This window comes from Gymnodraco acuticeps, unplaced genomic scaffold (assembly GCF_902827175.1).
Source record: "Gymnodraco acuticeps unplaced genomic scaffold, fGymAcu1.1, whole genome shotgun sequence".
Lineage (NCBI taxonomy): Eukaryota > Metazoa > Chordata > Actinopteri > Perciformes > Bathydraconidae > Gymnodraco > Gymnodraco acuticeps.
The window spans coordinates 5,547,027-5,563,190 of record NW_022990238.1 but is presented as its reverse complement, the minus strand read 5'-3'; the positions used below and the strand labels follow the sequence as shown (position 1 = coordinate 5,563,190).

General features: G+C 40.5%; 1 protein-coding gene across 3 annotated transcripts in view; it reads right to left on the bottom strand.

Moving 5' to 3' along the window:
- Nucleotides 1-16,164, bottom strand: part of col5a3a (collagen, type V, alpha 3a) — a 48,420-nt gene that overhangs the window by 21,749 nt on the left and 10,507 nt on the right. The window contains exons 5-23 of one of the 3 annotated variants that reach the window (XM_034220340.1): nucleotides 13,023-13,145; nucleotides 11,167-11,589; nucleotides 10,257-10,376; nucleotides 10,041-10,157; nucleotides 9,886-9,939; nucleotides 9,741-9,782; nucleotides 9,232-9,294; nucleotides 7,427-7,501; nucleotides 7,205-7,288; nucleotides 7,023-7,079; nucleotides 6,661-6,714; nucleotides 6,491-6,544; nucleotides 6,316-6,369; nucleotides 5,672-5,725; nucleotides 5,398-5,451; nucleotides 4,807-4,851; nucleotides 3,532-3,585; nucleotides 3,304-3,348; nucleotides 3,154-3,207 (exon numbers count right to left, since the gene is read on the bottom strand). In XM_034220340.1, the coding sequence (XP_034076231.1) occupies nucleotides 3,154-3,207; nucleotides 3,304-3,348; nucleotides 3,532-3,585; nucleotides 4,807-4,851; nucleotides 5,398-5,451; nucleotides 5,672-5,725; nucleotides 6,316-6,369; nucleotides 6,491-6,544; nucleotides 6,661-6,714; nucleotides 7,023-7,079; nucleotides 7,205-7,288; nucleotides 7,427-7,501; nucleotides 9,232-9,294; nucleotides 9,741-9,782; nucleotides 9,886-9,939; nucleotides 10,041-10,157; nucleotides 10,257-10,376; nucleotides 11,167-11,589; nucleotides 13,023-13,145 (1,626 nt within the window). The remainder of the gene's footprint in view (nucleotides 1-3,153; nucleotides 3,208-3,303; nucleotides 3,349-3,531; nucleotides 3,586-4,806; nucleotides 4,852-5,397; nucleotides 5,452-5,671; nucleotides 5,726-6,315; nucleotides 6,370-6,490; nucleotides 6,545-6,660; nucleotides 6,715-7,022; nucleotides 7,080-7,204; nucleotides 7,289-7,426; nucleotides 7,502-9,231; nucleotides 9,295-9,740; nucleotides 9,783-9,885; nucleotides 9,940-10,040; nucleotides 10,158-10,256; nucleotides 10,377-11,166; nucleotides 11,590-13,022; nucleotides 13,146-16,164) is intronic. The other 2 variants (XM_034220341.1, XM_034220342.1) reach the window with 2 other exon arrangements.

The following is a 16,164-nucleotide window of genomic DNA, read 5'->3' as shown; positions in this document are numbered from 1 at the left end:
TAAACTATGCAATATATTGGACATTAAGTACTTTGTCAGACTTCATATTTATCTGTGAACAACCCCAATGTTTTTTTCTTATTCAAAAGAAGACTTTAACTTAAAGTATTCTTTAATGTTTAAATAAAGCCTTATTAGTTTGTCTGTTTTGCACATCCTCCTGTTAATATCTTTGGACGTCCTGCACTAAACTGTTTTATTGTAGAGATCACTACAGTATCTTCTTGATATTTTCTATTCTATATTTCTATCATGCCTTCTACTTTCCCCCAATTTTGTATGTAAGCTACTCTTAATATTTAAATGTTTTCATCAAATAAAACGTATTCAACAACACAATTCAATAACGTGCTTTAACCACTAGGGTTAAAAAACCAGTGGTGTAGTTATTAAAATATAATAATATCAAACATAATATGACTATTAACTTTATTGTGAAATTAAAACAGAACGGTAAAGGAAAATACAGTTTCAGTCTCTCGATTTGAAGCTTATGCATTGTACCATGAACCTGTATAAACCTGTAACAGTCAACTGCATGAGGAGTTGGAAAGGTAGTAAATAATATCTTTCAAAACTACAAAAAAATCCCTTTCTATCAGCTGTGCACCGTTATGGTGTAAATATAACCTATCTATCAATTGGATCAAATATAAAAGTCAGCCGAATTAGTGTTGATACTGCAAGGAGACGTATTGTGTGAAAATAAATGGAAGATGTTGTTTAATTGCTAATATATTTATGATCCACGTCACGTATTCAGTTTTGGCGGCATTTCTTAGTTTGTTAAAAGGTCTTCTGATCAGGGCTCTACAAATAAATATCTACGGCAGATATGTAATATTTAATGCAGCCGAACCGTGTATTACAATGCCGTTATGTGATGACTTCCAAAGAGAAAAGCAAGAACACTCGGAATAAAGTATTATTTTATTTAAAAAATTTCCGATTTCATATCACATAAACACCATATCCCGACATGCATTGCGGCTAAAACAATCAATGTCAAAACCTCTGAAAAAAGAAAGGTATCTCTCAGAATCTAAAGAGAAAAACCTATGGGAAAAACACAAAAGCATTGTACACAATTTAAACCAATAAATGTCGTATAATTAACAAGGATAAACTGATGTTTATTAGTTGATGAGTAGGCTACTGCAGATATCACTGTTAAATCATTTGATCATTGGTTTTATTATGAAAACGTCGAGACCGGAAATACTGTTTTCAACCCGTAACTTTACATGGAGGCTGCCGCATACCTCAAATCATCTTCGTAATATCTATCAAACTATAGATCCTACATATCGACTGGACGTGGATTCTAAAAGTACAATATACACTTCTCGCTAGAAATCTAATCAAAAAGCATTTTAATGGCCAAACTATCCTACAATTTAGGATTTTAGAGAGAGGGTTATTTGTGAATAAACGACCATCTGTAACGTTTGCATTCAACGGGAGCACTAGAGGGCGAACACTTTAAAACGTAATTATAGGCAGGGGTGCACATAACTTTTTTGCCCTGGTTCTCAAAGGAGCACCTGGAGATGTTGCTTGGTGCTCATCCTTAAAATGAAATAAACCGTAACTTTTGAGGGGGTCTTGACTTTATTTGCAAGACACACGGCACTGAACACACATGCAGAGGTGAACACAGAACACACATGCAGAGGTGAACACAAGACAACATTACCACGACCAGTAATCCTACAAGCTGTCATCACTACCCTCCTGACTGTTCTCCTCACTGTCTTCCTCTCTGCCAGACATGGTAGCTGATGATGTAGGCCTAACTACTTTCTCTCTGGTTGAGTCTGCGATTAGCTGCTTGCATCCACAAGTCAACAGCTGGGTTTGGGTCGAAAGTCTCTGTTGTCATCTTAAGACAAGTGGATGTAATCAAATAAGTATGTGAACATAACCAATAACCTACCATAGCCAATAACAAATTTAACTTATTTTATTTGTGTTGTTCATTCATATCTTATTTTACCTTAACATTTATTTATGCATTTTTTTTTTATCTCCAGTTTTAAAGGATATTTTTGGTTACTGTCCTATAGTATACATTGGAATGATTTCAAACCTGTTTATCCCAATAATTATAAAGGAGTGCCTTGGAAATGTGTGTTTACATAAATTGTGACCAAACCGTTTGAACTTAGACTAAAGTGAACTATCTAAACACTCAAGAGTCCTTTACCTCACTGAGCTGTAGTTATCAGCCTCTCAGTCTGACTGGAGAGAGCTCTCCTCCACATTATTGTAGAAACATCTTCTTCTTAGCTAGCACCAGATTCTAATAACAACAGCCCTAACAACCCTCCCTCTCTCCCACGCTCACTCGCATTTTGGCTGTGAGCTGCGGGTGCCAGATAAGCCAACATCCCCCATTTTCATCACTTACAGCGCCCATCGTACAGGGCAAATGAAACGTGTAACCGGGGTGAAAAGGGTGTTACATTTACTTAATTATGAATATTGTTACATCAAGGCCGAAAATTAGGATGAGCGCCAACGGTTACAAATGTTTTTTCCCCCTCCCAGAGCTGTCAGCGCAGCCCCTCCCCAGATCTGGCGCCCTAGGCGAACATCTATAACGCCAGCGCTACGGGCCGGCTCTCAGTTAATATGCAACTCGCATCTCTCTCTCTCTCTCTCTCTCTCTCTCTCTCTCTCTCTCTCTCTCTCTCTCTCTCTCTCTCTCTCTCTCTCTCTCTCTCTCTCTCTCTCTCTCTCGCTCTCTCTCTCTCTCTCTCTCTCTCTCTCTCTCTCTCTCTCATCTCTCTCTCTCTCTCTCTCTCTCTCTCTCTCTCAATGTTGGTGCGCAAATGGCAAATGCGCCTTTTTTCAAATGACCCGGTGCTCTTTTTTTGGCGGAGGTGCACCTGCGCACCAGTTATGTGCAGCCCTGGTTATAGGACGTATTAAGCGCTTGAACAAACAACATATTTGGTCGTAATAAGGGCCTGAACAATCGGCCCATTTGGTCGTATGAGTTGGAGAACTTGTTGAGAGAAACTGTCTGCTTGCAAGTGATTATGCTTATTTGAAGGATGTGTTTATGAATTAAATACAGTTATATGATGTGTAATTACTAGAGGATTTCTGAACATAGAAACAGCACAGTTTTTTGTATTGGTATAGTACCTGTACTCCTGGATTTCCTTGTTGACCTGGGGGCCCTATCTCTCCAGCTGGACCCTGCCAACAACAAAGACTGATAGTCACACAATCTGCCTCTACATTATATGTATCATAACACATATTACAGTATGTTATAAAGGTAGCAGGACTGACCAGGTTGCCCTTGGACCCTTGTACTCCATCCATTCCACGAATACCCTGACAAAATAGAAGATGTCAGAAAACAATGGATGAAATGTCCAAGATTAATCGAAAAAACGTTTGATAGCTTCTTTGTTTATATTCAGTGGCATATTGATGATTCCAGGCACTAGAGGACATTTGATGGAGTTGAAAAGACTAAATAGCTCTGATTTTGCAATGAAGGCGATGTTGACTTACCGGCTGGCCAGGTGGGCCAGATGGCCCCCTTGGTCCGACAAGACCCCGAGAACCCTGGAGACAAAACAGAGCAAATAGTAAGCAGCTAACCTGCATTCATGATGAGATGGAGTGAGTGCGGAATACCTAATCATAAATCAGAACTACGGAGAGAGAGCGATAAATCAGAGGGTGACAAATAATGTATTTAACTGCGTGTAGGAGGGGGGGGGGGGCATCTGGTTTTGTATGTGCTAGCCATAACGACAGCACAAGTCTGTGTTGGTGTGCTCTGTTTTTGTCAGCCCTCCTCTTTGTAGGCAAGCCAAGCCACCTGTTCCAAAGCCACATCTGTGATCTCCTGGGAAGTGATTGATATGGAAATATAATCATTCAGGCCAGGATTTGTATCTCTCCCCTCTCCTACTCCATCTCTTTCCTCTTTCCTCTCTTATCTCTTTCAACACCAACTACATTTCTGCCTCACATTTGTCTCTTGCTGCCTCACTTTTCCCATCATTTCCTCTCTATCGCTCTCATCAAACCAGCCAACTCCTCTCCTTTCATGTACTGTATCTTTGTAGTTAAACACAGCTTTCCTAACATGTCTTATTGAACTCTAGTTTGTCCTGCATTGGTGATCCATTCGGAAGGACAGAGCCCCGCTGTGCTTCAACCTCACCTCCTGGGAGAAAGATAGAGTGTGAGTCATAAGCAATAAACCAGCGTTCACCGCAGAGGTACACAGGAGAAATGACAGCTTATTCAACAGTGCTCTTTAAACCTAGTGGTCTCTCTGATCTAAAGCTACCCTACAGGTAGAGTCTCGATGACAGATTTTGAATATATGTTATGCCTTTCTACGTTCTTGTCTTCAAGCTGCATGTCTTTTCCAAGTGACCTTTTCTCTCTTTATGCTACGGTGAGCACTGTGGCAGTACCGTTTTTTATTGTTGTTGTATATCGTAAACTATGATGCAGTGTTTCTATTGCTTTGCTCATGTTCAGTATGAGAAGATGTTTTTTGTAATTTTAGTGTACGATTTGGGCTAAAATTCTGCCTTAGCTTTAATCTAGTGATCTCCAACAATCCTCCCATGTTTTTTTCTGGAAATTGTTTCTGTGTTTCTGCATTAAGGAGAGGGTTTTTGTGTAAGAATTTTTCAGAAAATCCAATGTTAAGACTTGATACATATCTTTTACATTTACCTTTTTTTGTTTACAGAAGCAATAAACATGAACTACTGCATTATGTGCACTAGGAGAGAACATATCATTACAGATGGGGTTACTCACAGGTTCGCCTGGTTGCCCTCTTGGCCCCAAAGGTCCATCGGACCCCTGAAATAACAAGATGGAAAAAGATTCAACACCCAAATGTTATGCAACTCTTTAAATCAACCTCAGGCGTGGATACATTTATATCCCCACGGACATAATCTGTGAAAATAGCTCATTATAGAAATTCCCTGCCTGACAGATAAGGCTCAACTACTGTATCTTCCAGCAAAGACTAATAGATCGCTCTCTCAAATTTCCCCCGACCGCCTGCATGGATGGATACTATCTTGAGAGAGCTTCTATCTTTCATATTTTCAATTCTATGTCAGGGATGCGCAGCATAGCTTTCATTTCTTTAGCAAACCTTGATCGTGAATGAACTCAGTCCAGCGCCTTGCAAAAAAAAAGATTGAAGAGTTGACAGCCAGTATGACTTCAGTAAAGCCTACTTTGATCGGTGGTGCTTTACCATCTAGATGGATTGTAGAATTGATTCACTGATCTGAAAAGGCTATTTAACCTTGTCTAATGAAAAAGAAAAACAAAGCAATGCTGCCGGAAGTATCTTCTAGCCTTTGTTTGATGAAAGTAATACTGTGCACTCACCTTTTCTCCTGAATCTCCGTCAGGCCCATGAGGGCCAGGCTTTCCTCTGTCCCCCTACAAGATAAAAGCATTAGCCACAACCCTCAAGATATTTAGGACTGTTCTAATTTTAGCACAGCAGAATCTACCATTTGTTTTTGTATACCCTGTCATCATAGGAATCAAAACGATCATGATAATAATGTGCAAATAACAAGGTATTCATGCATGAGGTGTAAATGCCTAAATGACTAAATAAATACAGTGACATGCTAGGTTAACAAATCTAACTCACTCTGTGTCCCTTGTTTCCTGAGAGACCTGGCAAGCCGTCAAAACCCCTGTCACCCTGAAAAGTAATGGAGATGAAAGTGCATTAAACCCTGAAAGACACAAACATATGGTAATGTGTAAACATTAGCAGAATTGTCCTAAAAGTGTCCCCTGGCAGAGCCTCCCATCTGCTCTGCGTATGTGTTGGGGAGAGGGAGCTTTCAGATTAGCTGTAGGTCTGCTAAAATGCTGCTTTGACTGATAAAGACTCTGTTCTTCTGTTAGACACAGCATCGAGGGAGCCTGATTTATTTGCTAACTCTTCCTGCTGCTGTTAGGTATTGAGTTGCCTTGTTGTCAATATATATATATATATATATATATATATATATATATATATATATACATGTACATAAAAAGCTGCGGGCCGCTGGATACATAAAGGCTTACACTTGCAAGTGAAGATAGTGTGTGTGACCCTGCTGCTTAAACGTATGTGGTCTTGTTGTGTTCATGGAAACAGAACATCAAACCTCAGCATGAGTTGTAAAAACTGTCAAGGTAACATTCACACAGCAATAACCTCAACTAATATCCTATAAGCATGAAAGACTTCGTTGAAATGATCGTCTGCATTGCAGTGCAGAGAGATCAATACAATCTTACCTTAGAACCGGTTTCACCTGGAGCTCCACGACCGCCGTCTGCTCCCACACGCCCCTGTAAGACACACAATCCAGTTGAAATTGTTTTTTGCTTTATCTGGAATCTTGCACAATATGCTGTAAGCGGTAAATGCAGAGACATGTTGTTTAACCCTGCAATACTCAAGATGTCTCACCCTCTTTCCAGCCTTTCCATTAATTCCTTGAGGGCCTGGCATCCCTGCTGATCCCTAGATGAGAAAGAAATAGAGTAAGAGTAAATATATTTTAAAAGGAAGTCAAAAGGACAATTGGAAGTCAATAGTGTGACCAAAAATCAAGTAGTAATAATAATGTATTGTCTTACAGAGGGGCCATTGTCTCCCCGGTCTCCTTTGAGCCCAGTGGAACCTGGAAGTCCCTGCAAAAATACATTTCATTAAAGCATGACACGATGCACCAAAGCAATTTAACTCCAATTCAGCAACAAACTGACAAAATTCAAATGAGCTGAGAACAAATCATAATAAAAATATGTTCATGTTTTGCAACTCTACAGTGGTTTCACAAGCAATTTGAACATACTGAGCATGCATAATGATGTGGGTAGGATAGGAGGGGTGAGAGAAGTGCTTGTGCCTGATGAGGCAGAATGTGAAGTTGAGGTTAAAGGTCGCAGGAGCCCTTGAGGCACGAGGCAAATTTGGTCAAGGTCAGGGAGTGTCTTACCAGTGGGCCTGGTCGCCCTGAAAGACCCAGTGGACCTGGAGGTCCCCTGAGTGCCAGCTGGAAGGAAAACACAACGGGGATGTTTATGTACACTGCACAAGATACCTTTTACTTTTAATATGCAACAAATTGGTCTAAAAGCATAGAATGAAAATATCAACAGTCACTGATGACAGTTGTACCTGGCTCTGTTGCAGGATAGCCTGTGCCTGTGCCTCCTGTGGAGACACCACTGGTCCCTTCTGGGAATCACCTCCATACTGGAACTTGAAACAATGAAAAAGATGAGTCAGTTCACACTGCAGGATTCACCAAATGTAAATGAAGTTCAATCACACAGCTCCCCCTTGTGGTAATGGCATTACACCACATTGTACCACTGTCACCATGCTGTAAGGTCTTACTGGAAGCATCAACAGGGTTCCTGGAGGACCCGGAATCCCATCCACCCCAGCAATCCCAGCATGTCCCGGGGGGCCCTAAAAAGAGAGTCAAGGAAAAGGGATAAACATTGGCTACTGTGTGCACAGAGAAAAAACGTCTCTGCAATCTTATCGCTGCAAAAACAACCTTTGCTCCATGTCCACATGTCATGACACACACAGTCCCTTAACTTCAGTTTACACACTGTAACTAACAATAATTAACAAGTAATTTAATGTTGCATTGAGTCATTAAGATTGTGTTTATTAGATTACTGTTAAAAGTTATCTGATATATATTCCAATCAGTAAGATATTTTTCCTCTACTGATAAAACATTTTCATTTTATTTTAACTGACACTGGTTCCACGAACAAGTGAAGCAGAAGTGGGAATATTGTTTACTAACTTACCACATTGGATTTTTTTTTTACCTAATGCCTTGAATTTCTACAGGATATTCCAATAATTATTAAATAAAATAAATCCTTAGAGAGTTAAATAGTATGTGTACATCTGTAGTGTATAGGCTTTAAGGTCCCATGTCATGCTTTTCTGGTTATTACCCATCCCCTTGTGTGTTACGTAGCTTTTCATGAATGTAAACGGTCTGCAGAGTCATAAACCCTCAAAGTACACCCTGTAGCGAGTAAAGCTCTAACACAGAAAATACCTATCTATGCTGCCCCAGAATGCCTCGTTGGAGATTTCTCTTTTTGTTCCTGGGTACAGTGACGTATTTGGGTATAGTGACGTAACGTAACGTAACGGCTCCGCAGATTGGTCTGCGGAGCCGTTACGTTTGGACCAATCTGCGGACTTCCTCACACACACACACACGGCGGGACGTTGCGAGGCTCGCTGCTGCGAGGGGCGGAGAGTGTGAGCTGGCTCACTGGTGTGGGGTCGGCGAGACAGCGAGACACCATGGAACTCAGCCTGAGCACACACACAAACTCCCAGCCAGGCTGCGGGTGTGTGTGTGTTTCAGGCTGGGTTTCGCTGTGTCTCGCTGTCTCGCAGACGGCCACTGGGCTCACAGGGAGGGGGAGGCAGGAGCTCCAACAAGCCGTTTAGGACAGAGAGTGAATACACATACTATACAGAGATGCTGTATCAGAAACCAATGTGAGTTTGGAAAATTGCACAATATAAATATATTTTAGTTTACCTCAACAATGGAATCAGTAGAAATGGCCATGACATGGGACCTTTAAGTATTTTAAACAGCCCCATGCTGTAGCATGAACAAAAGAGGAAACTTTGTTCTCCATGCATTTGACTATTTTAATACCTACAAAACCTTTGTTTTGTTGAATTATAACATACAAAGGCATCATATATTAAAATATTTGATGAAAAAATCATCTTACGGTGCAACATTTACAGTACTGTTAAAAATGTTTTCATATAACTAAATGGTTAGTAATTAGGCTTTGAAAGAGAGCTTGAGATACAGTACATATAGATTCAAGTGATGCAAGCTACGTGTCTCTCAATGGTTATAAAATGTAATCAACACTTTAGCAAAGCAAAATGGTAGAAACCCCATCAACAACTGTGAAATCACAGAGCGTGTGTGTTCCATTTTGATGAATCATAGACAAATCACACACACGCACACAGAAGTAAATCAGGTCAGACAAGTGAGTCAACTTCCATCCCTTAAGTCCAGTAGGCTCAGTTCACATCACAGTTAAGCCCCAAGCTTTGTCCCAAAGGTGAAGGAGTTAAAATGGTGTCAAACTACTCATAAGGGCCCAGGTCATGACCTAAGCTGCACTCACCAGGTCACCAGGGTCTCCTCTGGGTCCTGGAGGGCCTGTTGGTCCAGCTGGGCCGAAGAGTCCCTGTGGATGAAACATACAGAGCACTGAAACACACATTTATTTAGGAATATTTATTTAACTTATTCTATGTATTATTGAAACCCTTCAAAAGCCTGACAATAATTCCTTTTCATTCCTTTATGTCGTTTTGAATCAAAGTATGGTTACTTATTTTTAAGGATACACTCCATTGTGTGTTAATGGTACACTAAATATTAGGAAATTGTTTTCATTGAAGTGTCATATTGTATTGCATTACTACACAGGGGTGTATTTTTAGAGTTGAAAAACCTATTTCCTATTCGGAAAACAACATATTGCATTCTGATGGTTATAACATTACATTTTGCACCACATCTGGACAGTTCCTGCTTATTTTCCACTGTGCCACATCCTGTACAGTCACAGAGACGAGGCATTGTCAAAAGTTCCATTTCCTTCTGTATTCAGACAGTGAAAAGGCTTACCTGTGGCCCTGGTAGTCCTGGGGGTCCTTCTACTAATGTGCCCTAGAAACAGGCACAGACAGATACAATTAGAAGAGTATTAACTCATTCCCATCCTTATAACTAAAGCTACTATGCTATTCATTATATGTCTCTTGCATCTCACCGGCTCAATAATGGCTGGCTCTCCCTTCTGGCCTTTCTCTGCTCTGAGTTCAACCTGAGGAGGAGAAACGGATGGATGTGGATTTTTACAAATCACTTGACACTTGCATTTGAAGTTGTGACTACTGATTTGATGTAGTTCATGTTGAGAATGACCTCTGCATCCCACGTCTCTGCTCCTTCCCGCTCTGCAAAGTCAAAGCCTTCTTCGTATAATTCATACTCTTCATACTCTGGCTCTGTGTCATTCTTGTAATATTCATAATCAAGAACCTATTAAGGAAAAAAAACTCCATTCAGGTGTAGTAAATACCAAAATAAACTCGTAATTTGTTTATGCTGGGAAGTTTCTCGCATTTTCAATTAACCTACCTCATAATCTGTTACATTTGGGCCCGCCGTTACCGTGGAAACTGAGAGATCATCGTAGAGGTCTCCGTAAAGGTCATCTCCATGCTCCTCCATTACTGGCTCCTTCACTGGCGTGTCCTCCTGCAGGCCAACACATGGGCTCAATGAGTCATAGCAGATATGAAGCAGGGGACACTGAGCTCTTCTCATTAGCACCCAGTGCTTCCAAGTTTAAGCACGTTTTGTAACGCACAATAAGAATGTTAGAAAAACAGTTGTATTTTACGTGTTGATTATTCAGGATAAGTTGACAGGTGTGCAGTTAATTACATTGCTGGAGTGTAATTAGCTGATGGACTGCATCAGATTTATGTGGCAGCATGGCAGAGATTGCCACTGCTACAGAAACATGAAGCATTTGTTTACTTGGTTAATTAGCAGATAATAGACATGAAGGAAACATACACAAACATTCCTTGTTTGCTTCGGCGAGAGGTTAAAACTATTATTGGATTTAAAACAAAATTATATAAAGTTATTTTGGCATTTTCATAATTCAAAATTTAGCAAATATTCACATTGAATGACCTCTAAACCCAATAGTTATTCTGCAGGTTAACATATAAGGAAAATGCTGTATGTAACCTCCATATCATGCTTCTTGACATGCGTATGCATGTTTCACAAAAAAAACTCACAAAAAAACACACAGGAAGAAGGCATATAGTAAGATCATCAAAAATGTCAAAGATGCGTTCTCCCTGCTTTCTGGTAGTAAAGGTGATGATTAAGATGGTGCTGGTTAGTGGTGGTGGTAAGAAACTGGAAAGGGAAGAGGTGCTCGCTATGGTTAGGAGGTATTAAGGGAGTGATCAGTTAACATGGCAGGATGGGGTGGGGGTGGAGGGCATCTACAAGTGAACTTTTCTACCTCCTCAGTAACCTTTGATTCAGGCAGTGCACTGGGCAGCACCGTGCTGGCCTCAGCTGTAGAGTCAGGCTCATGTGTGGGCATCTCCATGAGGGTTTTGTCGAAGACTTCAGTGGGGATGAAATCTTCTAAGATGCTTTTCATTTCTGGAAATGCTGTGGTCCAAAAAGGTTCTTGGGATAGATACTCCGGCAGTGTTGTGGACACTCTGAGAAAGCCATCTTCAAAACCCTCTCCATGTTTTTTCTTTCTGGATCCCTTCTTGCCCTTGCCTTTGCCTTTGCCGTTGCCTTTGCCTTTGCCTTTAGAGCCCTTGTCTCTCTTCTTTTTGTTCTTTTTGTCTTTCTTGTCCTTTTTGGAATGCTTCTTTTGTTCATCGGGCTGGTCACTTTGCATCAAGGCATCAGATGCAAGTTGGGACTTCTTTTATGAGAAAGGGAATGCAAGAATGAGGGCACAGGTAGAGAATGGGGGTTAAACCAACACTGCTGTGAATGAAAACACAATAAGAGAAATAGCCGAAGACAGTAAAGTAGTGATGCAAACAAGCACTCTTATAGGGTGAGATACCTACTGTGATTCCCATTAAGCTGGCAAAAACCATAAAATGAGGGACAAACAAATGTAGAGTTGTTTGCTCGTGATGCTTTGTGGGGTCAGGGGGTCACTCTTTATGGTCCTAAAGAGATGCTAATTCTGTGTGCTCTAGCAAATATGGGTTGTTTCATACTGCAGTGAGATGTCCATTGCATGTAAGTGATTTGAAAATGACTCAGAGAAGTGATTTGATCCACTTGTAAACAAGGTCAGTGTCTAAGGGGAAAGGATGAGAAGTGGAATGACGGATGTTGACAGTCTGGATTCAGAGCTCATTTCTCAGCTGTAGTTCTTTAAAAGCCAGCTGGATGATTATGAAAATGGCCTAACACTACCATTAGAGTGCCATCTTTGGAGAATAATCAGTGACCAAGCACACACATTTGCGTGCAGACTCAAATGTTGTCACATGTGGGAACACAAATATTAGTGTAAGCACATGGTGACTCGTAAAAAATGAACACATGAGAAATGTAAGTGTTCAGTTAAAATCATGTAATCCTTGAAGTCCAGCTTCCATTGGCCTCTATTCCTCTGGCTGCCTCCCTTCTTCTTATCTCTATCTTTCAGACACCACCACAGAGATATACAGTAATTTATATCCATGATTGAAGGAGGAAGGGAAGAGCTATTATATCATGTTTGAATTATAGGCGTGTGTGTGTGTGTGTGTGTGTGTGTGTGTGTGTGTGTGTGTGTGTGTGTGTGTGTGTGTGTGTGTGTGTGTGTGTGTGTGTGTGTGTGTGTGTGTGTGTGTGTGTGTGTGTGTGTGTGTGTGTGTGATCGATCATAAGAATGCACTTTGCTGCATTTGAAAGAAGACACTTCTCCTTTGACTGGTGGCCTCTTCTATCTCTTTTCAAACAGATTCGGCACGCTTGCACTACTATACTCAGACCTTATTTTCTCTTGGCTCTTATCTTCTCTTACTCTTGGCTGCTTATAAATCATACAAGTCTTAGGGAGTCTAAGTCATAGCTCTATTGATAGGCATGCTTGGGCTGCTTGTAGTAGTTGGCTGTGAAGCAAGTGCTTCTGCAAGCCCACTTAAGCAACTACATCATAAAACACAGAGCTACTACACTACGGAAAACTCTTATTCAATCAAACAATCAAAACAATAGAATGCATTGAAATAAGCAGACTTCAGTTGTTGACCTTATACTCTACTTCACTGTAGCAACTTTCCAAAAACTATACCAAGATTTGCACACGTTTTTTAATTGAAGGCATTGCCTGCTGTTGGTGGAAGTACTGACCTCGTGAATCGTTGGCAATTTGCTGGTGTAGGGCAAATCAAAGTCACAGTCTGGTATGTAGTTTACACAGTATTCGGCAGCATCATTGGCATCCTCCAGAATCAGTAGTTGCTGAATATCTCCCTGAAATACAGGCAGACAGAAATGATAGAAGTTATAACGTCAGTTATACAGAAGAAGCAGACAGAAACTGACAGAAACATACAGCAGCTGCTACACTACACAGTGATGAGATGTTACAAGGACCAGTATATTGAACATGTATCAAAAGAATAGAGACAGTAGAGTAGGGGAACAACAGAACTGCGTTCATAACTAGATGTAAAGCAAGATATAATACAGTAGCATCATCAAACTACAGTTACAATTGCTACTGACCACAGCTTCTCTGAGTTCCCATAACTCCAGGAGAATTTTAATTGTGTACACGAAACAGTCAAATAGCTTTCTCTCACCCCCATGTCAGGACCTTTCACTTTCTATCCAGCCCTGGAGGCAAAGCCAAACTCACACACAGACAGCACTAAGCCCGGAGCCTCTGTTACCTTCAACAGCCTTACATTCGACATCACTCTGTTTTCTGTCTACTTTATACTATAACATAATGCTATTTTGAGCTAAAATACTTAGTATATTAATTGTTGATTGACTTATTAATCATAGAATTATCAAATTAAAATGCCAATGGTTTACAAATGCTTTCTTACTTATATTACAATCAATAAATACTATTATTTAAGAAAGAACACACCTTTATTTAACTAGAAATAAACTTAGATGGCCATAATGGCAAAGTGTTTGAGAACGTTTAGATTACATTATTGATAGGAGTGCATGTAACTGACAGGCCACTGCGAACATACTGTATTGCCGGGCGAAATGTTATGCGGTGACAGCTGGGCAACCATTTATGATAAAAGGCGTCAAATGAACTGCTTGATGTTGTGGTAATTATAGTGCCATTGTAATCTCATTAATTAGGCTTTAGTGGCCAGGGGTGAAATAAATCAAAACATATCGTATTTGTGACACGGCAACGGCTCATATATATTCAATTTCAGCCTCTTCTGTATCAGCAATGCAAGTCTATTCAAAGTCTTAATCACCATGCAGAAAACTGTAAACATAGGAATAAGCGTGGACATTATGCTTTCATTTATGACATCAAACGTAAAAAAATTGTTCTTATCCACTAATCCTTTTACCTCGCTGTTTCAGCCAGAAGCCTGTGTTATACAAAGGAAAATATTGCACTCTGAGGTGAGAGACAGAGAGAAAAGCAGTGGGGGGAGTTATTCCAATCTAATCCAATCTCAATTTGAGATCAAAGAAAACACTTTCACAGAGAAGTTTTCCTGTTTTCTTTCCCAGCAGGAGCTCTCCCCTTTCAAACCTTTGAATCAATTTAGAAGGCATATAGTAATCCCTTTGGGAGACAGATTGAGTAAAGTGTTGCCCAAAATAATGCAAGCGCTGCCATTCTCCATTAAGGACAGGGCAAAGACTTCTGAAGAGGACACAGAAAGAGAAAACACCTCAGCTGAATCCACACATGAGGTCACACATGGCTTTGTTGGCAAGGGTTCATTAGTGTTTCAGAGTGACCTCTTTGCTTTCCCCAGCTGTCTGCAAAAAGGTGTGTGGTGCCAGAAAGCAAACAGTAACCTCCCTTCACCAATTCACAAATAAGTAGACATTACATGAGGTGCAGATTAATTTGCAGTACCGTAATCAGAGTCCAATCTCGTCAATGAAGTACTTGTGTGTTTGTGTGACTCATAACCTCATGTGGGTGAAAGAAAAGCCAAAAGTGTAAGCTCACTGAAGGAAAACAGCAACAGCATCAAAAACTTCTGGCCACCTTGAGACACAAGTTATTACCAAGGGCAAAATATTACTTAAATAGACCTTGACCGTTTTAATGTGCTTCTACAATTTCCTTTTAAAGCAATGGGGTGCTAAGTATTTAAATAAAGCAGCCCTTTAATGATATGCTTGACAGGTTTGGGTTTAAACATGCCTGTAAAAGTGTGCCAAAAACATCTTATTTCCAGCCCTAATCGAAACGGAAATGTTCTGAGTTTCCTAACAAATAAACTCTGGCTGGATCTTATCGAAGCAACCAGCGTGTCAGAGGCACAAACAGGGCAGGCAGCGGCCAAAGGAGCACAACCAGGCTGGTGGACATGTTTGTTACATTTCAACACCAAACTTTTGTAGTCATTTGTAGGACAATCTGGAAGCAATAGAGACATTAGTGGCTGACCACGTTGCCAATGCTCCCACGCTGAGCTCCCACACTGAGGAACACTGGGCCGGAACCAGGGCCTGGGAACAGAGGGCCAAGGTCAGCCTGTTAATCTCTCCTCCCCTGGTACCAGCCTCACCAGAGGTCTGTAACACTGAGGCCTAGATATGCACAAATCTGTAAATTCATAAACACTCAAACTTATTTTACCATCACATGTGTCAAAGAAGAATTAAATGGATGGCTCATTTGAGCTTCTTTCGAACTTTAATAGAATGACCAGAATAACCGCAGAAAATATGATCGGACTAAAGGATTGATTGGATCCTCTGAAGGGGTTTACTCTCCACTACAAATCGTTTTTAGGATGATGAATAATGGCATGAGTGTTTTTGGAGCAAGGCCAAAGATGCAAATGTCTCTTTTGTTTCTAAAAAGGGAAATGTATAGAGCCAACAAGAGATACATTTCCTTAATGAAGTGGGATATAAATTCATTTAAAAACTGGAATGCCTGTTATGTGAGAGGGAAGGGCAGGAAGGGAGCGGAGAGTAACGTATTGCATGGGAGGGATAACTGAGGTAAGGTTAATAGAGGAGTTAAGGTTAATGAGTGGACAAGGTGAGGAAGGTAGTTATTGACTACACACAAAACCCGAAGGCTATAAGTGTTTGATTGATTGATTGATTGATTGAACATTTTATTAACAGATTGCAGAATGGGTACAATACAGTACAGCTCAATACACACAATTGTTAAGGGGATGCAGACCAGAAAAATACTTTTGTCTTGTTTACATCAGGGTCCCCAAGTGTTTTCTTGGACATCTGTTTTCTCCTGGAGAAAGTGAAGAAAGCTGTGGTTTCTGTCCATTAGGCCAATAGGGTGTGATAA